The 23,715-nt window shown below is 41.6% G+C and overlaps 2 protein-coding genes across 2 annotated transcripts; one reads left to right on the plus strand and one right to left on the minus strand.

Annotated features, from left to right (window-relative positions):
- The first annotated feature begins 1,092 nt into the window (after nucleotides 1–1,092).
- Nucleotides 1,093–2,293, plus strand: LOC144716635 (F-box protein PP2-A13-like). The gene is made up of 3 exons (XM_078591815.1): nucleotides 1,093–1,413; nucleotides 1,472–1,590; nucleotides 1,671–2,293. The coding sequence occupies exons 1-3, from the start codon at nucleotides 1,093–1,095 to the stop codon at nucleotides 2,113–2,115; spliced, it is 885 nt and encodes a 294-aa protein (XP_078447941.1). The 3' UTR covers nucleotides 2,116–2,293.
- Nucleotides 2,250–5,353, minus strand: LOC144716634 (Protein kinase superfamily protein). Its single transcript, XM_078591814.1, has 9 exons — nucleotides 5,151–5,353; nucleotides 4,231–4,384; nucleotides 3,832–3,922; nucleotides 3,609–3,683; nucleotides 3,454–3,542; nucleotides 3,212–3,330; nucleotides 2,671–2,811; nucleotides 2,528–2,604; nucleotides 2,250–2,426 (listed from the first exon to the last, which is right to left on the minus strand). The coding sequence occupies exons 1-9, from the start codon at nucleotides 5,290–5,292 to the stop codon at nucleotides 2,280–2,282; spliced, it is 1,035 nt and encodes a 344-aa protein (XP_078447940.1). The 5' UTR covers nucleotides 5,293–5,353; the 3' UTR covers nucleotides 2,250–2,279.
- Nucleotides 5,354–23,715: the final 18,362 nt, after the last annotated feature.

Raw genomic sequence — 23,715 nt, forward strand, 5'->3', positions numbered from 1 at the left:
TTCATCATAAGCCTAGTGTATAATACTCTTTTAATTAGTTACTGATTTGGTTTTTTATTAGAATTGGAAATCTTAGCTTTAACCCTCTTTCGTTGGCTACATTGACAAAGTAGGGGCAATTTCAAATGTGTAGCAAGATGTGTCAAGTTGTCAAGTATGCGGAGAGAAAGAAAGATCAAATCTCCTAGAGCAGGTGAATCAAAATTCTCTCCATGGAGGATATAATTACAAATTTTCTTATGCAAATTCTGGAGATCTGGAGTATAGCTCGAGGAAATGCATAATCAGGGAGTATAAAATATCAATGCCATAGAGATATTTATCGGTGCGCGGATCAATGTGAATGTAACCATATTACTTTGTCTTAACTGTCATGCAGACAAAAAAAGTTTCGCACACGTGGAATTTTTTATTTTATTCCATCACAAAACGCCGTACAACGATGACGTCAGTGTACAGGGATAGGTACCTCCACGTCAGCCAGCGCCGTCCAGCTGGCGAAGCCATCGCCATTGCGATCTCTCAGAATAAATCCAGGCCGTAGGATGAAGGCGTGGAAGGCTCCAGAGAGGCGTTTACTTATTCCATTTTTGCCCCTCCACGCTTCCCGAAGGGTCAAACAAAGGAGGTCCGATTGACACCGTTGAAAGTCTCCCACGCGGCTTCTGTAGCCGGATGAAGAGACCGTAATAAGAGGCACAATGCAGGGGTATTTCCGTCTTTGTATTTATCTCTCTCGCCTCTCGGCGTGTAGTTTTTGAGTCCACATTCCACAACAACGAGAGACAAGCCCGCAGTCTCATCATCTCCTCTCCGGATTTGATAAATAGCGGCATGGGCAACAGATTTTCTCTTGTTCTCAATTTCAGGTTTTTGGCGGTGCGCGGGTAGCGTTGAATCGAGCGGAAGGGGGAAGAGAAGAGCGAGGAAGCGTGGGGGGGAATCGGCGGATGGGTGTGGCCTTGAAGATTTGGAGAAGAAATCACAGAGAGCAATCCAATTTTCATCCGGGAATTCAACATTTTCAGATCTCGCGCCTTCGATCTGCGGAAGAACGAGGCGAATTTGGGCGATTAGGGCAGAAATTGGGGCATGGGCGCCGGGGCTTCAAGCCTTCTCGGCCAAGACGCAGATCCTCGTTGCGCGACGGGGCTCGGCAACCTCCCCGAAGATTGCGCGGCGCTGGTGCTGATGAATCTCGATCCGCCGGAGATCTGCAAGCTCGCTCGCCTGAACAGGGCATTTCGCGGCGCGGCGTCGGCGGACTTCGTGTGGGAGTCGAAGCTCCCGAGGAATTACCCTCATCTCCTGGAGAAGATCCGCGGTGGCGAAGCCGGAAGAACCACCGCGCGCAGCAAGAAGGAGATCTACGCGCGGCTCTCCAAGCCGAACCCCTTCGACGGGGGCGCTAAGGTACGTTCTCCGTAGCCCTTGGGAGAATTCTTCCGCCGCTGACAGGCTCCTCGAACAGGTCTTCTGGCTGCACAAGCACAAGGGAGGAGTCTGCCTTCCGGTGTCCGCCAAGGCGTTGGCGATCACGGGGATTGACGATCGGCGGTACTGGAGCCACATTCCGACTGAGGAATCGAGGTAGGCAGAATCGATGAACAAGAAGATGAAGATTGAAATCTTGTGAGGAGTTCTTCTGATGATGATGGGATTGGGGGCAGGTTCCAGACGGTGGCGTACCTTCAGCAGACGTGGTGGTTCGAGGTGGACGGGGAGATAGAGTTCTGGTTGCCGCCGGGGGAGTATAGTCTCTTCTTCAGGCTGCATTTGGGGAGGCCGGGGAAGAGTTTTGGAAGGAGGGTGTGGAGCTCGGAGCACGTCCATGGCTGGGACGTGAAGCCGGTGCAGTTTCAGCTTGAAACTTCGGCGGGTCAGCGGGCTCAGAGGCAGTGCTTCTTGGAGGAGGCTGGAAGCTGGGTTCATTACGAGGTGGGGAGCTTCTCTGTGGCGAGCTGGGACAAGCCTACCCGGGTCAAATTCTCCATGATGCAGATTGACTGCACCCACACCAAGGGCGGTCTCTGCGTCGACTCTGCAGTCATCTACCCTCGCGGCGTCCGCCCTGAGAGAGTCTCCGCCGATGGCCGATTTGGGAAGACTCTATAAACACGAGAAGAAGAAGAAGGTCAGGTTTCTTCTTGATTTTGGGTTTTCTTCCCTTTTTTTTTCCTCTTTTTTGATGGGGTCTGGAAGAATTCCCGGCATTTTTAGCCCGGGGAATCAGTTCTTGTTCTTGGGGATCGGCAAATATTGTATCATACGATAAAAGGTCAGGCTTTTAACATCTTCAAGTAGTCTTCGATTATGGACATGGCGGAGGGGCGGTAGCCGGAGCCGAAGAGGTTGTAGTGGTTGAGGTAATGGTACAGCGTGTACAGGTTCATCCTTTTGTCAAAGCCCGGTTGCTTGGGCATCACCTGATGAATTCAAATCAAGATGGTTGATTATTTTTCTAAAACTAATGGCGCAAACTAGAATGGGTTTTTTTTTTTCTTTTTCCTGGGTCTGTTCCTCTGACCTGAAAGTAAGAGCTGTAGAAGGAACCGCCAAAGCCTGCGCACCAGGACATGCCAAACTCTGCTTCGTTGTGGCCGTCTGAAAGTGAAATTCAATCTAGTAAGTCATAGAACTTTGGGAAAGAAGGTCAAGTCGTTAACTCACAGTAACAGGCCGGGTCTAGAATGACGGGCTCTCCGGTGTTGTCTCTGCTAATGTTGCCGCTCCACAGGTCCCCATGGAGCAAACAGGGCTCTAGAACTGCACCCTCGAAAAGAGGTTCCATGCTCTCGATTAGCCGCTGACCTGCCATGCGGTTAAAAGTGTTGAAGAACAACATCCTGCTTAAAATGAAAAGTAGCGCCCTTGGTATAAGATATAGATTTAATCACAGTTGATAAGCGCTTTAATCCAGCAAAAACCATAGATGAGGAACTCTGAGTCTTTGACCTGATTTGGACTTCTCATATTATATGTTCATGCATAACCAGGACTTCTTGTATTATCGCTTTTAGCACAGTTGATTTGGACTTCTAGTATTATGTGTTCATACATAACCAGGACATTTGATGACAAATTAAACAGAGATGAAATGAGTCTTTTCTCTGATGGAATCTACAATGGAGCATCTGCCAGATCTGTTCTTTATTCTGTGGCCCAACAAGAGAAGATCTTAAAACTTGTGTTGAGGGATTGAAGAACACACCTTTTTCATAAATACTTGTGTCTCCGTATTGATCCAGTGCCAGCTTCAATTGGTAACCCAGTCGATGTTCCGAGTAGAACTTGATCCAGTCAGAAGACCAAGTATTTATCTGCGGAGTGCTGTTTATAAACCCGGCCAATGAGAATTTTGAAATATGAATCAATCCCATGACAAAATGACAGGAAACTTTATTAAACATCATGAAAAGTGGGTTTGAGAAACATCGCAATCAGCACATTCACCTGCCGATCGTGTTATTGACATCAAACCCAAATCCCTTGTCTGATTTCCCAGCTTTATGCATCTCAGCTAGCCTTTTGCCCAGGATTGACTGCGTTAACTTAAGAAGGTTAATCATTTAAATTATCGAATAATTTTCATGGGAAAAAAGAATTACTTGGTCTCCCCTTGAAGGCCCGAATTCTATGAACTCCATAATGATAAAGGAACCTCCACTTGGCAGTTCTCCGACCTGTAATTATAAGAAACGGCATGATTGTTACTCCTCTCAGTCATGCGCATCCGTTACAAAATGGCATACCTTAAATGGTTTTGGAATGTCTACAAAATGGCATACCGGATGGCATACATAAATAGACATTTTGGCCATGCACTCATACCTTAAATGGTTTTGGAACACGAATCGTTTTAGTTTCGTACATTGCATTCAGTCCCAGTGCTTCCCCTTCAAACATCGACGGTCCAATGCCCCTGTCGTTTTAAAATAAAGCATTCAAGATTGAAGTTTAAGAAGAACTAGTATATGAATAACTACACAAGCAATTGATGAGCCCATAGACTAGACAAAACATGATAAATTAATAAAAAACAATAGAAAACTGCGTAAAGTTGTTTTTGGGTTAGTTTCACCGAGAATAAATTGGATGTATGTTATAAATGTCTATTTATGCAGACTTAGTCTCAATTTCGTAGAGTATACTAACATAAAACTATACTGAGGCTCCCTTATTGTTTCTGCGACGCATTCATAAATAAATAAATTTATTTCAATTGTATACCTGTTTGTCTTTACAAAGAACGACCCACAATCTGTATCATAACGATTTGCGAGGCTGATACAACCACCTCCGATGGGACTTATTCTCCTGATTTGGCTTGCCTTACCCTCGGTAAGAATCCATTCTTTTATAGGATCATCACCTAAAGCCGCCACTGCCAATTTAATCAATCGATAACGCCATTTTCAGAAAGCATACAAGTACTTTTCTCGTAAAAAGCGCTCAAGCCGTAAGAAAAAATATAACAATCTTCATTACACCCCGGATAATTGAAACACCATAGTATTCCACGACAACTTCATTATTCATATGTCGATCACTTATCTTGATTCTTACCGTTCCCCCGAACATTTTCTACATTATAGGTGGAAAGATGTGTGGTTCTGATGATCCGAGCAATAAATTAGATCGACTTTGTATCTTTACAAGAAAAAAAAAAATAGAGCACGTTATAAGACATTAATTGATACGTGGGCTAATTGGGACCTAAAAACTAGTCAAGTGGATTCGAAGATTCGTTTAAATTTGTCATTTTCGTATTCACAATAGCTTCATCACGAATCTCTGACATTTACTAACGTTTACGGATCGAGAGGAATCTTAAAATAAAATTGCAGTTAACTGGACTTGGAATAATTGATGGGCCTTTAATGTCGAAAAAACCGAAGGAAAACTATGAAACCGTATTGCAATTCAGAAATGAATCTACATAATTAGCAGAAGAAGATGCGAGTTTAAGGGCCAAGAAATCCACCACACAATCTCGATACACCTGAACCGTCGAATTCGAAACTGATCTAATGGGGACGAGTTCATCGATCTGCGGTTTACTCTTCCCAAGCGAGCTTTGGTCAGGAAACTTTCAGGGATTCAAAAACAGCGTAGAACGAAAGCGAAAGAGGCAGGGGAAGTCTGCATACTGGCTGATGAACGGGGGCGGGGCTTGCGCATCCCTCTGGGTAGATGCCGCCCTGCTAAGAAACCATTAGATCGAGAATTGGATGGTAGAGGAAGGGAGGGCAGCGCGCTCTCGATCAATGAGCCCAACATTGATGCTCCCATCTCTCTTCCCTGTTTACTCCATGGGTGCTCTACGTCACCTCGTTATCTGGTTGTGACAGGTGGAGGTATGAAGTTATTGGAAATAAGAAAGTCCGGGATAGGAGGTAAAACAGTTAGGGATGGTTCTAGGGAACGCTAGCTGTCCTTCGTCACGTCACACGTTGACGGCAAGGTGACTGATGACGTGACTTTGACGGTGACGAAATAAGGGCCCTGCGACGGTGACGGTGATGCGATGGTGACAGTGGGACTTGGACGGGTGACATGACAGGATGGCCGTCACGGATGACTGCCGTCATTGATTTTTAAAAACTTTAAAAATGGCCAAAAGCTTGATAATCATTATATTTAAGCTTTCCGACGGCCGAGATTTCGCCATGACGGCCGAGATTTTGCACAAAAGTCTCTGATATAATTTGCGCACACAAATGGACGACGCCCAAAAGTGATTGGAGATATGCTCCTCTGAGTCTCTCTCCCCTATATTTCCCTAAGAAAACTGCAGAAAATTCACGTTTAATTGTATAAGACCAGGCAAATATTTTTATTAGATTTTCAGGGTTGTTTTTCCCCTCACACGTGACGGTGATGCCATCCAGTGATCGGGACATGACAGGACGCCACAAAAGTGATGCGTGACGCGAATGTGATGGATTTTTCCAAAATCCTAGGACGTGTGACGGGACGGTGGTGTAACGAAACTTTCATCACGCAATAGTCTGTCACGCATCGTCATCCATCCAGTCACATCCGGGCGTCATGTCCCGGACAGGTCGTTCCCTATATGATTCTCGTCTCATCTCACGTCCCATATTTTTTTGGTCATCTGAAACTGCCCCATTCAGAACTGTCTCGTATGGGAATTGTCCCTGTCGGTGTGGCCTAGGAATCAATTCCATCTGATGTCGGGAACAGAAAATGATAGAAGTTTTATAATTCAAGAAAGAAATATTTAAATCTTTAAACCATAGAAAATTAAAGAAAGAAATCCTTTCTTGTCAAGGTCAAGGGAGGACAATTCTTCCTAAAACCAATCTTTATAAATAATAAAACAAAACTTCAGTTTTGTGTACATTTATACAAAGTAGGTATTTGATGGAGCGCACTGACCCGCTCCACCGGAGACATCTTCGGAACCACCATCGTCATCATTGACAGCCCTATCGGTAAGTGTCTGGCCCGACTGGCATGCCAAGGTATCAGTAAAGACACCCGGGTTTAAGAACCTCGGGTAAAGCACGTCCATGATTTTTGCGCTTTGATCTTCGTCGGTCCGTGTTCGTGTGTTTGTTCTCATCATGTCCGTAACTATCCTGTCGTGTGTTGTGTCATTTTCTTACCGTATGGTTTGCATATCGAGTCATTTTATTTTATTTGTGTTTAAAAACAAGGGGTCCCTTTGTATAAGGACCCCTTGTTGGACCTAGCAATTGGACCCTTTCTAAGGGCCCATCATGACCTTATATAAGGCCATGATGGACACCAGACAGTTCCATGTCTGGTTTTTCTTATTATGGAAGTTATCGTTCAGAACCTAGGTCTCACCGTGAGAAGAAGAAGAGGTGGGATAGAGAAATCCTTCTCTCCCTACTCCCTCTCCCAAGAAGTCCTCTCTCTCTCTCTCTCTACATTGGAGCTGCCAAATGATCCAAGAACTGGGAAGCGTCCAAGGCTTGTGGAGGTAGAAGGATGGCCTACCAGCCACGAAGCCAATTATTTCTTTCTCTACCCTTCTTGACTAATCTGTGGTAGAAATCAAGACTAGCAGCCTGCTTGTACAATGCATTTTGACTCGTGATTCTATCGTGAATAGGCTTATGCAAAGAAGAAACATGCTGTGTGAATGCAAGACCGTCCTCGGAAACCCTGACATGAGGATCTACGGGCACTAGGTCCAGGGGTCGACGAGGAGCCTGGCCATAAGCGATGTCGAAAGGACTCAACCCAGCGGTTCAATTCACCGAGGAATAGTAAGCAAACTCGGCGGGGGGAATTATCAAGTCCCACGTTGTAAGGTGCTCACCTACTATGGATCGAAGTAGGTTACCCAAGCTCCGATTGACTACCTCCGTGTGACCATCGGCCTGAGGGTGGTAAGCTGTCGAGAACTTAAATTTTGTCTCGAGGAGACTCCACAAGGTCTTCCAGAAGTAACTCGTGAAGCGGACATCGCGGTCGGAGACGATTGAAGTGGGCAAGCCATGTAGACGCTCAATTTCTCGGAAGAGTAATTATGCGACTTGAGTTGTGTTGGATATCTTCGTGCAAGGCATGAAGTGCGCCATCTTCGAAAACCTATCAAGGACGACCATGAGAGAATCGTGTCATCGTACAGTCCGGGGTAACCCTAATGGCTACTAACTATCTATCCTAATTGTGTCGTCCTCCACCTCTTCTTCTCACGGTGAGATCTAGTGATGGAGGACCATCCTAGTGAATACGCCTCGACTCGCCAGCAACCTTGTTGTGGAGCCCGAGCTGACGTGAAGAACCCAAGCTTTCACTACCAGGTTTGAAACTGCATCTGCGTCGTGTTGTTTTCTCGCATTCGAGTTGTTTATGATTTTACAGAGACCATCGGGCCTTATGTCGCGTCTTTTATTTTAGTTCATCACTATAGACCGGGGGGGGGGGGGGGGCCATACCTGCTGTGTACAGCCTCTTTCCCCATGTCTGTTTGTATTTTGTATTTCATTTTGTCGCACCCTTGAGGAAGGGGAGGCCATGCATGGTTTCCCCCTCCTTGGAGGACTCTTGAGGGGAGGGAGTCCACTAGACCCTTTCTCCTAAAGAAGACCCATTAGGGCAACCCCCCATCTCCCTCTCACTATATAAGAGAGGGGGGAGGCACCACTCTAGGGGATCGTCATGATTTTTGAGGAAGAAAGAAAGAGGTTGAAGTTGTTGTTTTAGGATTTTCCTGTTTTTCCGTGTTCTCTCTCTCCCCTCGCCTTCCCTTTTCCCCGTTTTCCAGAGCTTGATCAACCTGCTACCCTACTTGTGGTGGTAGACCAATGGCGGCTGGTGCCCCTTGTTCCAGCGATCGGGTTAATGATGCTATGCTAGCGACGACCGTATGGTGTTCCGACCTCCAGGCTGATCCTTTGACCCGTCCCGACCTGCCGGCGTGACCGCTGATAGCATGACTCGAGAATCTCCTACACCGTTCTTCTTTTTTTATTACCTTACCAGGCCCGTACTTGCACTCAAAGACAATGAGTCGATCCCTGTGGGGTCGAGGAGAGAATTTTTCTGCCTTCCTGTGTGAATGCACCGCTATATCGACTCTAACTCAGCATGCCTCATATCCCAAGCTGCTGACCAGGCTGGGACCAGTCCTGCAATCCTGCTCCAGGACTGTTGTGTCAATATCGCCTCTACACCGGATTCGTTATGTGATGACATTTCAACGGGAGGATAGATCGGTGACTCTCCAGCTTCCCCTTTGAGCTCTGCAAATCCAGGCTTTCTCCAAGCTTCTCGTCCTCAACGGTTGTACCCCTCCAACCCAGCTCAGAACCTCTACCCACAGATCACACTCCCTTTCCCCTTTTCTTTTTTTTGCAGTATCGTTATCTCTTCTAGTGCTGGTCACTGTCTGCTCCTCTGCCTTGAGAGATTTGTCATCATTCCTCTAGGAATAGCCCTCATTTCATGTTAGGTACCTTCTTGACAGTGTTGGGTTAGTTTGTTAGCGACGACGTTACGGACACTGTTGGATAGTAACTTGTCCCTCATTTTGTTGGCCCTCAAGCTGAGCTCATGGATCATTGGGAGCCTGAATTAGGCTCGGCACCTCCCCCTGTCGCCACCTGAACCTCGCCCCGGTCAGTCAGTTGCTACATTTTTGTTGAATTTCCATTAAACTTGCATTTTATCTTATTACATTGTCGTTTCGTTCATAGTAAACCATCGTTGTGGTGTAACTCGACAGGTCGATCCGGTTGTGTTTCATCACCTAGGTTCTGAACGATAACTTCCACAATAAAGATAGGTTCTGGAAAACCAGACCTGGAACTGTCTGGTGCCCATCATGGTCTTACATAAGGCCATGATGGGCCCTTACAAAGGTTCCAATAGCTAGGTCCAACAAGGGGTCCTTCTACAAAGGGACCCCTTTTGAATTCAAGTATACTCAAGAAGAAAAAGATCACCAACTATCTATCCTTAATGTCTCCACCCAATGGCTACAAGACCAACCATACTCATCATATGAGCAAGACTAGATAGTGGTATTGTATTATGATTCTTTTATGTCCTTTTTGAGTATCCTTCAAATACACATATTTAGAACATATACTTGAATACTAACGATTTTTTGATCTCATCATAATTCACTAAATATGACCATGAATTTCCGTACTTCATTATAAGTATCAAATGTGCACTATAACAAATATATTTTTATTAATGAGCATAGAACGGGATATGGAATATATATTGTATAATATTCCTATTCAAACTATAGTTGAAGAATATAGAAGAATGCATAGACTGTTCATGTATATATACTAAGGACAGATGTTGGGTGCTCTATAGGAAAGGAATTGCACTTAATTGTTAATAAAGAAGTCATATCATAATTGTTTAATTGGTTTATTGACCTAATGTATCAAGGACATCCTGTATATGGATGCCTATGTTTTGACTAAGACGCACAAGTATTTAATAAGGGGATTTGAACAAGTTTTAGCTGGGATATAATAAGAAGTACACTATAGTGATTGAACTGTAAAGTTGGGATCATCCATGATGAAGCGCGCCCAAACAACGTCGACAAAACATCATCAGAGCCATCTTTGTCTTTATCAGCATAAACGCCGGTCCGTGTCCAGCCCGACCGGCATGCCAAAACATCCGTGAAGATGCCCAGGTTTAAATACCCTGGGTAGTCCACGTCCGCGCACATGTTTGTGTTTTAATTATCTGTTTTCATTTGTTTAATTTCTGTTTTGGGTTCGTCATGATGAGTGCACCCTACTCATCGTGACACGTCCGTATCATCGTGTTTTTGTATCTGTCCATATCGTTTTATTTTCACCTCATTTAATCTCTTATTTTCTTTATTTATGTTGTAAAAGGGGGTCTCTTATTGGATCCCCTAATGGACTCTTTTTAAGGGCCCTATATAAGGCCATGATGGGCGCCATGTTCATCCTAGATCTGGAATTTTCAAGTTGGTATGCAGTTACACTCCGTTTCAGATCTCACCAAGAGAGAAAGAGAAGAAGGAGAGAATAAGGAAGAAGAGAGAAGGAGCAAGAAGACGTCGACGTTGCCTTCCTGCTAAGGTTCTCTTGCGCCTATCTCTCATGCTGAGTTCATTTTTGAGCACCATCAAGTTGCTTCCACTACACGATCAAAGAGATTGCTCTAGTTATTTGTCGAGTCAACCCTAGACGTAGCTGTGACTGAATCCGACGTCGAAGTGTCACCATGCATGGCCTGTTCGAAAAGCAATTCATGAATTCAGTGGATCGTGCGTGCGGGTTCTTGTATTGGTGGTTGCGCTGACGCTGTCAGCCATCATGCTACATGTACCAAGGGACGGCCCCGTGTCTGCGACTCAAGCTTTTGTGGGACTTCTCTCTGGACAAAATCGCGGCTCCAGTTGCACTCGTTCGAGAGCATCATATCTGGCGCGGACGGTGCAACACCCAGAGGAACCCTGCAAAAATCCTCTGGCCCTAGTTCCCCTTGTCACAAATATTTTGCGGCTATCGATCGGCCACGGTGGGATCTTCTAGTGGTCGTCCAAGTCCAACCCTACACTGTTTGGACTAATTCGTCACCGCCTGTGGCTCTAGCATCTGAATGCTGTGGATGCACGTTGGAGCCCACTTAAACAACAACTTGGGAATAATATTCAGAAGACTTCCCTCCCTCAGAAGACACTATGTAGTGGTGTCGCTGAGCAATCCCTCTCGGTACCTCGTTCATGCTCCGTGCCAATGAGCACCACCGACGTGACTCCGCAGCATCGATCCACTACGTCAACCACACCCGCCCAATACGGGCATTATTGTGTTGCATCGCCGCCGCCCTCCCCTCTCCTTTGTTCTCTAACATCGTGCTCCAGGATCGTGTCCCCCCCACCCGTCAAGTCTTGCAATGCCATTACAACACATCTTCTCCATCACATCAGCCCGTGCCAATTGCTGCATCAACAAAGAAATTGACGATGAGCGTCATCACCGACGAGGTACGTCGTTCCCATTGCTCGTCCGTTACATTACTTTCAACAATATATTTTCGACTGCACTCCACCCCATTCGGGTTAGTTTAGGTAAGAGAAATTATCGAGAAAACTATGATTAAACGAATTCCCAGGTACAGGTCAAGCCCGTCCGTTACATGCGAGCCCCTACAGAATTATTTCCTTTGGTGTTGTAGTCGTCGTCATCGCTCCGACGAGGGGTCAGAAGGTCCCTGTCATTGTCATTTGGTTGCCCGCCACAGAGCTTAGAACTCGGTGACTTCCCATGAGTCGGGCCTGCACGCACTCTCATCTAGGGTTTCATAGCATCACATAGTTACATTCACCTAGTGAATTACCCATGCGGCGAAGTCGTTGATGACGTCTGACATCAATCCACCCTCAATATATGAGGATGCTGGCTTGAAGATGAAGAGGCCATGAATCCCTGGCCATGATAGTGAGGATATTGGAGAAGATGTTTTCTAATGATCCCCAATATGCATGGTTACTAGCTAGAATGACAAATCAGGGTTTAACAAATAATGAAACCGAAAAGTCATTTAGGAGTCTTACATGGATGAATGATAATACATATTTGGTATCTGATGACTGTAAAATCTCCACAAGATAAAGAGTTCAATTGCTAATCTATATCTTTTAGAGCATTAAAAATAACTTGGCATCCATGGGCTGAAGACTTAACCTATTGATCGGGTTAAACTGACCCTTCAAATTAATTAATATATATGTCAATATAATTAACTAATTGGGTTGAGGATACATGTTATCTGATGTTAAAGTTATTAATTAGACTGATACATGGGATTCGCCTCTCATACACATAAGTTATGGCTTTTGGTAGATATAGTCAATTTTCAAATAAACAAATAAAAAATTAGTGTAAATAAAAGTGAACACCAATTTTAAGTCCCCACACTAGCAAGATCTTCCCCTTCCCTTCTTCCCTTCTTCCCTTCTTCTCAAGCTACTCCCTCCATTAGTGAGACTTGATAGCAAGAAGATTTACAAGATCTTAAAGGAAAATTAGAAGAGTTTAAGAGAAGGTCCAACATTGTGTAGATTTTGTGAATATGACTAGAGGTCGAGCATGTAAACAGCTTGAAGAACCTCTTCCTAGAAGCAAAGAGAGGGCATAACAAGTTAAATTCAAGATGATAATATCATCTTTGAATTCCTATTTTAATTTGATAATGGTCCATTACCAAACAAAATTAGAAACAATACTAAGGATTTTATTGATTGTGAACATACTTAACACTGAATCGGTTACATTTAAATTACAAGGATGATACATGAAATTTATGAATTTATTCAAATAAATTTTTTTAAGGTAGGAAGGTTCAAAGCTAAAAAAAAAACTCAAAAGTATAGAAAGTAACAAAATTTAAGAAATACTTACTGTTTGTTGTATTTCTATAATTTTGCTTAGAGAACACTTCATTCCATTCCAAATAACTAGTATTTCATCAGAAATTTATTAACTTTATAGAATATTTTTAATTTTAATGATTTTGAAATTAAAAATAATTTTTATAAATACTAAATGTTAATATTTAAAGAACTAATTATTCTCAAGTTGGATTTCCAAAAATTTATGAGAGCTGAAAACTTTTTATTTGAATTAATGATGTTTATTAAAATTATGAACTCATTAAGATTTTAATTTATACTTTATTCAAATGAGTTAAAATTATTCCGATGTCTTAAATAGCCTAAATTTTTATTAACATTGGCTAAGGGTCCGCACAAATATATTAAAGTAAAGATGAAATGTGAGAACAAATGAAATCTGTCTATCAAATTAGGAATACTTAAAATTTATAGTGCCATGAAATAACTTTAATCCATTAAAAGTTTATGGCATGTGCTCATACTTAATATTTTTTATGTTTCTAAGCCAATTAAAAATTTTATATGAGCCAAATGGTTGGCATCCCTAATGCCTCATATGAGGTTATTTTACGAGAAAATTCATGGGAATGAGAAAATTTTTATGAACTTTTTTCATAAAGATCTTAAGTTAATATAATTTTTTAACCCACTATAATTTATGAATCCATACAACCCTCAATATTAAAAATAAAAAAAGCCAACTACCTCCCAATGGGGATCAGAATATCAACATATGTATGAGTACCTAAAGAATACTATCACCAATTATAATACATATTATTGAGTACCCATATAATGTGACACTTTATTTATTATAATACAATCATATTTGTGTAACCACTATTCATGCGGCATAGACTATACCCCCTCCAACCAAAGAAATAGTTTTGCATGTAATCTTGGATTATAGCCCAACCAACTTCAAGGTTCCTCTTCTGAATAAGTGATAGCCTGTGTCGACATGTACCATTGACTATAACATATACATATTTGTGGTGTCTAGTATACATGGACATAAGTGTGGGTTGAGAACATTACCTAGTGAACCTCATAATCATATCTCATTTAAGGTTACCTACGTTGCGTCAAACTATGTTTTTTTCATTTTTCACACTTCATCAACACATCCAACTATCATATCACAAATATAAAAAAAAATTAAAAGGTAATATAAAGTAAATTTTAAATTCAATATAGTTTTGGTAAATTAAACTTTATGATTATTCATAAAATTCAATAAATAATTTCAAATTTTTAAATGGTTTATGGAATTTTGTTGAAACTCAAAAAATAACTATTAAAACAGTCTAATAAATAAATACATAAATATAATTTTCAGGAATTATGTGACCTCAAAATTTTATGATACATTTAATTTATTTCATTCCATAAATTTATTATCCAATATTATTAATTTTTTATAATTTTTAAGATTTATTTCGCTTCTTAAAAAATATTTTTAAATTTTTTAATTTATAAATCACATGCACAAGTATTTAAATAGAATATTTATGTCTATTCATTTTTTTAAAACAACCAAGCAGCACAAGTGCTGGGTCTGGAGATGAATTTGAATTGATTGGCTTGGAGTGATCAATATAACCAGTCAAGTGGCCCGCTCAAAGTGGATGGGCTTACCTGAGCCACGGCCCACACGGCACTTGGGTAGCCATCAATAGCAGATTAGAGCTAACCCCATAGTCTTGCCACCTAGCAGACTTCCAGCTTATTCTTCAACCCTCCTCATATTGGTATATCTTTCACCATCCATTCACACTTGAGGTAGTGAGGTTTTGAGAAGTGAATAAGAAAGGGGTTGCTGACAACATGAAAGTTAACATTCAATTATGATAAATATTAGATAAAAGTGTTTACATTTGAATCACAAAAGTGTGATTTATAAAAAATTATATATTTTTTCACATTATTCTGACATTACATTGACCATAAATTTAATTTCAAATGTCAAATAAGACCAATTTTGAATGAGAAAGGCATTAATAAATTTTATGGATTTATTTCATTTTTTCCAGACTTTTTGAATAATTAACGCATTAGAATTTAAAGTATGGAAATATACTTTAGATTTATGGATTTAGATCTTCATCTACCATGTGTCAATTTCTGTTTGCCAGTCTTCACCCAATGGTTGCGACAATGTGACCTGGAGAGCGTTTATGCTTAAATACAAGCCTGATGGCTCCATTGCTTGCCACAAAGATTGTTTGGTTGCTAAAGATTCTTTCTAGTCCAGGGTTATGGTTGCGACAATGTGACCTGGAGAGTGTTTATGCTTAAATACAAGCCTGATGGCTCCATTGCATGCCACAAAGATTGTTTGGTTGCTAAAGATTCTTTCTAGTCTAGGGTTATGGTTATATGGAGACCTTATCCTTAGTCATATGTCGTAAGACTATTTAAGTTCTCCTCTCATTTGCCATGATCCATGTTTGATGTCTATATTACCTTGACATCGCTAATGTACTCGTCTACTAGGATCTCATTTGAAGATGTGTATGTGGAGAAACTTTGAGGGTATTTTACTCGGGGGAGTCGTCTCAGTTGTGTATGCTATCAGAGAAGTGATTTTAATGTGACCAGTGCAAATTTGTTGTGATGCGCAGTCCACTTTGAACAGACACCCCATCATACAGCCCTAGGAAGTTCACACCATACATAGTACAGAGTGATGGCGCAGCATCACCGGACGTCATCGAGGCAGCACGAGAGCAGCCGCCGGACGTCATCGAGCCAGCACGCGAGGAGCCTCCGGACGTCATCGAGCCTGCACGCGAGGAACCACCATCGTCATCGAGCCTGCCACCGCCACGTGTCCAGCCGACACGACGAGCCACCGCAGCGACACGCGACCCCGAGTTCAAATACTCGGCATGATGGGCGCGCACGTCACCTTCGGAGCTGCCACTTTTCCCCTTTCGCTTTTGTTTCGTTTTGTTTTGTTTCGTTTCGTATCTTATGTGTCATTGTGTAGTGAGGGGAAGAGCCCAGATGAGGACGTCTTCCCCTCAAATGGGCCTGACAAGCCCATTATCTTCCTATTTTTCTGTTAGTTCTTTGTTGTTAAAAGGGGGCCCACCTTCAACCATTATATAAGGGGAAGAGGTGGGCGCCCAAGACCACTCTTTCCAAAATTGACAGTTATTTTTAAGAAGTGGAAGGGTCACGTTCATGAGAGGAAGGAAGAAGAAGAAAGAAGAAGAAGAAGAAGAAAAGGAAGAAGAAGAAGAAGAAAAGGAAGAAGAAGAAGAAGAAGAGAACGAGAAGAAGAAGAGAAGGAAAAGAAGAAGAGAAGGAGAAGAAGAAAGGAAGAAGAAAGAAGAGAAGACTCCCAGCCAATACACCACCGTTCCCCCCCCGTAGACCCGCAGCGCCGCCGTCGGACTCCCCGCGTCCGTCACGCCGCTGTCTGATTGCCAGAAACCGCCGAATTCAGCCGCCGTAGCGTCGTCCCGTACCTCTTACCGACGCCTCGACCTTCCCCGCCGCCGATTTCTCTCCCCGCATCTTTCCCTCATCCTTTCCCGCGCGGCCGCTGCTTCCGCTCGGCCGTGCTTTTCTTTCCGCCCCGTTCTCTGCTACGTCACTCCGTCTCTTCCCGTCAGACACAGCATCTCGCAGGTTTCTAACCGCGACCTTTCTACCCCCTGCAGTTAACCCTCGTGGCCCCCCTTCCTTTCTTTTCTTTTCCCCGCGCTAATTCTTCCTCCCACGAACTTCCGTCGTGCCTCTCTGCCGTTACTTTTTTTTTTTTTTCTTCCTCCTTGCATCCACGCCGTCGTTTCCCCCCTTTCTTTTCTTTTCCGACCGCCATCTTCTCACCCGCACGATGACGGTCCGCCCATTCTTTCCACCTCCCACCGTCCCCGTTTCCCTCTCGCAATTTCACCTTCGCCATCTTCTCATTCCCATTCTCCCTCTCCCATGACCACTTGACTCTTCCACTGATCCCCTTCCTTTCCACCTTGACTCTTCCATCACTCCCACATCTCTTGAACCCACTCTCCCACCTATCACCCCTCGACTCTTCCAACGCTTGACTTCTTCCCCATTTTCACTCCTTGCATCCAAACTTTACTTATCCCCGTTGCGCTAACTCCCCTTACCCCGTTCACCCCCCTTACTTCCTCATCCCACCACCTCGACGCTTCCTTCTCCCCATCATCTGCCCATCGCTCATCCCGTCGCCGAAACGCCACCAACCGATCACCCTACCCTCCCACCGGCGGTGACCGTTCTGACCAGTAACGCTCTGCGAGTGCGGCCCGTGCTCGTCATCAGATCCTACGATCGGCGTTGTCCCGATTGGTCGCCTATCCACTACGCGCGAGCTGTTGCAGGCGACGGTTTCTCCTGCGGCCCATCTTCGACATCTCTTGACTGCGTTCTGAATTTCTTCACCTCTACGGATCTCCGAATACGAGCGTCAGTCGCCAGCGCGACGACGGTATTTCTCTCACTCGCTTTCCTTACGTCCTTTACGTTCTTCAGTATACTTTCGTATTGCCTCCTCCGCACTCGGGTTAGATAGGTGAGCGTGATACAGATTGAGATAACGACGAAATCATTTGAGGGTCTTTACCCGTCCGGTACGAGTCGGGAACACCCGACGCGTGTGAGCACATCAGCGGGAATTTCCCGTTCGGCGACGTACTCGTCCTCGACTCTCTCGGGTGAGGTTCAGGAGGCCCATCAGGCGTCACTCAGGCGACCCGTCATTGCTCTGGAATGGCAACACCGCTCGTCGGCGCATGTACGTACTATATAGGGCCTCATTCATTTATCCGTCATTTTCATCTGTCCACTTGCATACATCGGACGACAACCTTCGTCGTAGTCCGATTAGTTAGTGAAACGACACCGAGCCCATACCCTCGGTGATGACCGGACGACGTCGAGACGACATCCGGCATCACAGAGCCATGTGAAATGCGATTGAACAAATTTGTGAGAATTTTTTTGTGATTAAATAAAAAATGGCTGGTTGTACTTTGGTATGTTTTGTTCATGTTGGAGGAAGCCTTCTTTCATTCTGGTACTCACCCTCTTCTTCATCCTACATGTTCCATTGCCGCAACCCCTGTATGTTTCTTGCCTCCATTGTCTCCTAATCTTGATACAACATTGATAGGAAAGCTTAAAATATGAAGTAGATTAAGTTGACTATAAGTAACTTAAAATTTTTCCTTCCTTTTCCATGCAAATTTCTCTATGAATTTATATTTTAATGTCATTCATCTGCTGGTGATACTTACTCAGGTGATATTGTCTTTGAGTATGTTCTATATTTTAATTCCCATTTACTTCTGCCTCAACATCTCTTTTTTCTTTTATCTTACTCAGGATAATTTATATTTTCATGCAAATTTTTTTTTTACCCACTCGAGAACTTAGTTAAATGGGTGAAGCCTGGAATGCATTTATTAGCCATCATCATTCCAATTAAATATTATCTGAAGTGGAATAATTTGGAGAAGCACATGCGAGACCATTTAGAGATGAGATTCCTACAAGAATCGAAGATATAGTCCAGCTCTATCCTGTGCAAAGAAAGTTGCCTCTCTTATCTGTTCATAAATATTTAGCCGTATATATTATGCCTTTAACAATGTCAACGTACACAAAAAATCTCATACCTATGTCAGAAAAACCCTTCTAGAGTTGCCTGGAATGCTTTTGTCTTAAAAGAGTGATTTCAGGTCATGATAACATCAATTGAGGATATCTCCAGATGATGGACCTAAAGTCATGTCCCATGCTCATCAAGAGAACACTGAATATCAACTAATGCATTTTTATATTATTAATGAACCTGAATTGTTTTCACAAAAATAATAATGCAAGTCTTCTTTGAGGGCATCCTAACCCCACCCGAAATGATCCCATGTTTGCATGTCAAATTTCAAGTATTTTTCTTCTTACACAACAGCTGAGCATCTCAAACATTGGAAAGTAGAATGATGATGAAAACAAACAGTATCCAAGCATTGCTGCGATCCAAGAATTTCCTGACATCAAATTCTGAGAGAAATTAATTTTTTGAGTCAAAATATAATTTTTATGGAATTATTTAACATTAAATATGTAAATATTTTATTTTTATAAGTCAAAAAAATATTTATTTATACTTTTTGGGCCTTTATTTAATTTAATTTTAATTTTTACATATTTTAACCGTTTATTTTTCGCGAGGCCATGTGTTGCCCTTCAATTAGTCAAATGGCTACCAACCATGATTAGGAATAATGATTAATGTCAGCCAATCATTTAGCTAAGCTGTTACGGCATCTCGATTAGCAAAACCATAATGACATTAAATGATAACTGATTTCTCTTTTTACTTTTTCTAGTGCAGGGTGACATGGTCCAATAAAAGGGCACTTTTGTAAGAAATGCCTGGCTAGACAGAGGAGCAATGATTTAAAAAATGCCTATTCTTTTTTTTGACTAGTCAAAAATGTTTATGACACTGATGTGTCAAGCGACACATGGCGCGCACGTGTACACATGGTGCACATGTGTCATTTTCTGATAGTTCCTCAGGCAGAAGCTATGATATGGTGTGTGCTGATGCACCACCATGTCACACGCATTTTAATTCAGTTATTTATTTTATTCCTTTTGTCTATATTTTGTATGTTTCCCCAAGGGTGAGACATGGCACGACAAGAGCCATCAATTTTGGATGATGTCCTCAACAAGTTGTCGAATTAAATTCTAATACAAGACAATACCCTAACAGTAAGATTAACGGTGTTGATGAGGACGAATAGTGGGAAATATTTAGATTAAATCAACATTTAGGAATCATCCAACTTCTAGGCTTGATATCGAACGATCCAGAACTCTGATTAAGCAGAAAGGTTAAGGTTAGATTCGTCCTTATATCCTCTATCCATCCATATGCTCGGATCTATAAATTGAGCCCCGGACCTTTGTAAAAACCTATTTTAGCTCACTTCCTCCTAGAGAGGCATATTGAACAAAGTGAAATTTTGAAGGTCCGTCAAGGGTATCTTGGTGTCTCTAGTGCTTTGACGTTTCAAATAGAGAAGTGAAGGGGAGGGGAGGGGGTTGATCTGCATCTAGAGGACACCTTGATCCTGGTGGAATATAGGGATCCAAGGTTAGGCTCTTGCCTTACACAGAGTCATCTCCAACACACTTAGGTAAGTTATTTATCATCATCATCATTCATCACCTCTATCTATCACCTTCAATCATCTACCTCCATCATCATCCATCATCATCCACTTCACATTCATCCTACACAGTTACGATCTCATCACCTACCTCGCTCCTTCCTTTTAAGTAGACACATATCACTAACTCCCCCATTTTTATCACCATTCTACGTTATTTTCGCTATCTCCATCACGGCATCCACTACCATCCACGTTACTACCACCCACACCGTTACGATTCTGTATCACCTTACCATACTCCTACATTATAAACCCTAAGTTCCATACCGCTTATCATTCACTCCCATCTTCTCCTACGTCATCGTCTCACGCCACCATTCACGTCTCCTTTTATCCTCTCATCCTACTCAGCAATCCACTACTAATACTATCATGCATTCATCTTCTTAAATTTATCCTACCGTTATCATAATCGCTATCTTTACCCATTCACTAGCTTGTACCCCATACATAACTCCTCTCATATTCTCAACTTCACCTGATTCAGAGAGTTCCTTCCCTAATTTATGTTCACTATCGTGACAACCCTTATCTGTCACTAGTTAACTAAATTATTTTATGAGTATAGGTTTATAAATATTATTGATTAAAATCAATTTCACAATGGCATAATTTTACCCTTGATTTTTAGCTTATGAGAAATCTACGGTCAAAATTTCAGCCAGAAACTCCTAGCTTATCAAATATCATAATTTGAATTTGGATCTGTCTTTTTTGTCTCCTCCAATTTTGGAAGACCAAAAGTCAAAGACCCATTCAATAATTCCAAAATTTGATATCAATTCAAAAAAATGTTAGAATTATATATATTGAATTAATAATTGATATATATTTGAATATAATGCTAAGCAATTCAGGACTACATTGAATCAAATTCGGACCCAAAAGATTATATTATTTCACAACATGTCATCGTAAATCCATTTTAAATAGTTAAAAATACATACAATTTAAATTGTCATTCTAAAATAAGATAAACCATTTTAGGCTTGAGAGCACACATATATAATCAATTTAATGCAAATAAATATCAAATGTGGTCATATAAACTTTCTAAGAATGTGTGTTGTCAGTCTGATAGAGGCAACATAATATTATATAATTAGAGATGATGACAATGTTGTTGGGATGATTTATAGAGACCAATACGATGGTTGTGATGCATTTGGTTCATCTATGTTAGGGAACACCATACTTTGGCTCATGGATATAGTCATTGCAATATGTCATTTGACAAAATTTGACGAGCATTATATAGCATTATTCAAGTAGTTTGGCCTAGTAGGCCTGATAAAGGTTCCCTTGCACTACTGAACAAAGTGGAATTGCACTACTGAGAGTACTGATCTAGGCTTACCGCAGAGAACATCTAGCTACTCATGACAATGAATTATGAGTATTGAGAGGAGGATGATGATAACAAAGATAGAAATGAAGACAAAGGTTTGATTTGGTGGAATCTTTTTTTTGCTTTAATCTGATGAACCATTTAGACATGCCAAAAAACCTTATCTGTATTTCTATAATTATTAAGTTTGCACAATTCTTTCTTATTTTTTCTCCATTTTTTTCATGATATACATTTTGTTGCATTATTGATTATGTGTGAATGAAACATGTTTCATGCATGATGCATCAAGCGAATTCCCAGGTACAATAACTGGTACGATACTGGATATGATATTTGATCTGGAAACAAATATGACATGCCATCACCATTTTTGTTAATTAGAATGGACATTCAAATGTCTAAACCCAGGAGGCCATAAGCATCTGTCGTCTAAAAATCTCAAAGGTATTATCCAGATATTCTGTCTCATTGGCACCATACCACTGATATAAAGGGCTATGTTCATGCATTTAACCCAATAGTATTTTAATGTGTCATTTCCAAAGTAAAGAAAAATGCACATTTCAGTCAGTGTTCAGTTAAGTTAAAATTAAGGAGAAGAAAATTCTTGAATAAGTAGTGGATGAACATTGGATCGTCCATCACTTTTCAATTTTGTGATATCCAATTCCAAACAAGGTAAAATAAAATAAGAAATGTATTAGGTTTGATGCAAAATTTTGGCTCTCAACCCTGGCACTCAGAATTAGCAGTTGTCTTTGGTTCAACTCAAGTGGGCTCATTTTATTCCTATTTCAAACGGTTAGAAATCCCATACCACCAAGCCCTTCTAGCTACAAGCTTAACCTTGAAGTTGTGCCCTATACTTTTGGCAATTCTTCACACAGAATACTCATGAAAAAATTGTATTTACAGCATGGCTTCTTGACTTCTATGAATCCAATCAGATTACTCTTTGAAATCATCCTAAAATCCTGTCTCTTATTTCCCATGGATCATTATGTCTGCATGAGATACTAAGATAATGATGATTTAAGTTAATATATTTGTCTCTTGAAAATTAGTTATTCCAAGGAATTACATTGATGCTCCTAAAATGATGCTGATATCATGATAATCTGATGAACATCAATGAAATCAAAGCATATATAAAATATAGAGTAAAACCATGAATTATTAGGTTGTCACTATTATATCGATCCTTTAAATGGAAATCAATGATAAACATTAGTGAACTAAGGGGGAAAAGCTAGGTAAGGAGATGATAATCTTGATTTAATGAGCAGAAGTTGAATATTCATACCAGTGGCAGATATTATGAAGTGAACATAGAGGGTGAAAATAGGGAAGCATGAGTAGCAAAGACAAAAAGACCATACAAATCAGGGTTTACTATTTTAGTGAAGATGAGTGGTGAAGGCAAATTGTGTATTTAATTTTAGTGTCAGTTTACCTTTAGTTTGCCTAAATCAAACAAATTCGACAAAACATAGAAACTCACTCGAATGTATTGTACGAGCGAGGTTGTCTCCACATGGACTGGCCTTTAGAGATGAATGTAATAATTGAGTTATATTTAAGAATATATACTACTATAATAGGAATACATGTGCGCTTCTGGCCTCTGATTGGCTAACAAAAGAGTGAGAGAGAAGAGAGAGTGTGAGAGAGAAGAGAGAGTGAGAGAGAAGAGAGAGAGTCAGAATTCAGAAAGCCCCTACCCGTCGCCGCCCCGCCCTCCTCCCCCGGCCTCCCGCTCCCCCTCCCCCTCCCTGCCGCCGCCCCTCCCCTCGCCCGGCCAGTCAGTTTAAGAAATTGCACTTTATGGTCGATTTTACGAAATTAACAATCCTTTTTCTCAATTTTATGACAAAGTTGAATGAGACATCTTGCATACTCTGTTTTCTCTTTTGTTTACCTTTTCGAGCTATCTGTGAAAAACTGGACCGAAGCAGTGTTTACACAACTTTTTTACGACTGATACTATGCTTTATTTAAGTCATATTCTAATCTACTGTGCTGAAAAATCAGGTTTCATTTCCATTTTCCATTTAACCGCGATGTCTTGTGTCATTGACATCATCTCTTTGCTAAAAAATTACAGAAACGCTACCATATTATGGAATATATATTTTTTATCTTCGTGCAGACATCGCATCCCCACTACAACCAGATCCTGGTGAAGAACCTTGAAGACGATGACTTCGCGGGGAGGGGGCACGGGCGGCAGGAGGGGG

Source organism: Wolffia australiana, chromosome 2 (genome assembly GCF_029677425.1).
Source record: "Wolffia australiana isolate 7733 chromosome 2, ASM2967742v1".
Taxonomy (NCBI): Eukaryota; Viridiplantae; Streptophyta; class Magnoliopsida; order Alismatales; family Araceae; genus Wolffia; species Wolffia australiana.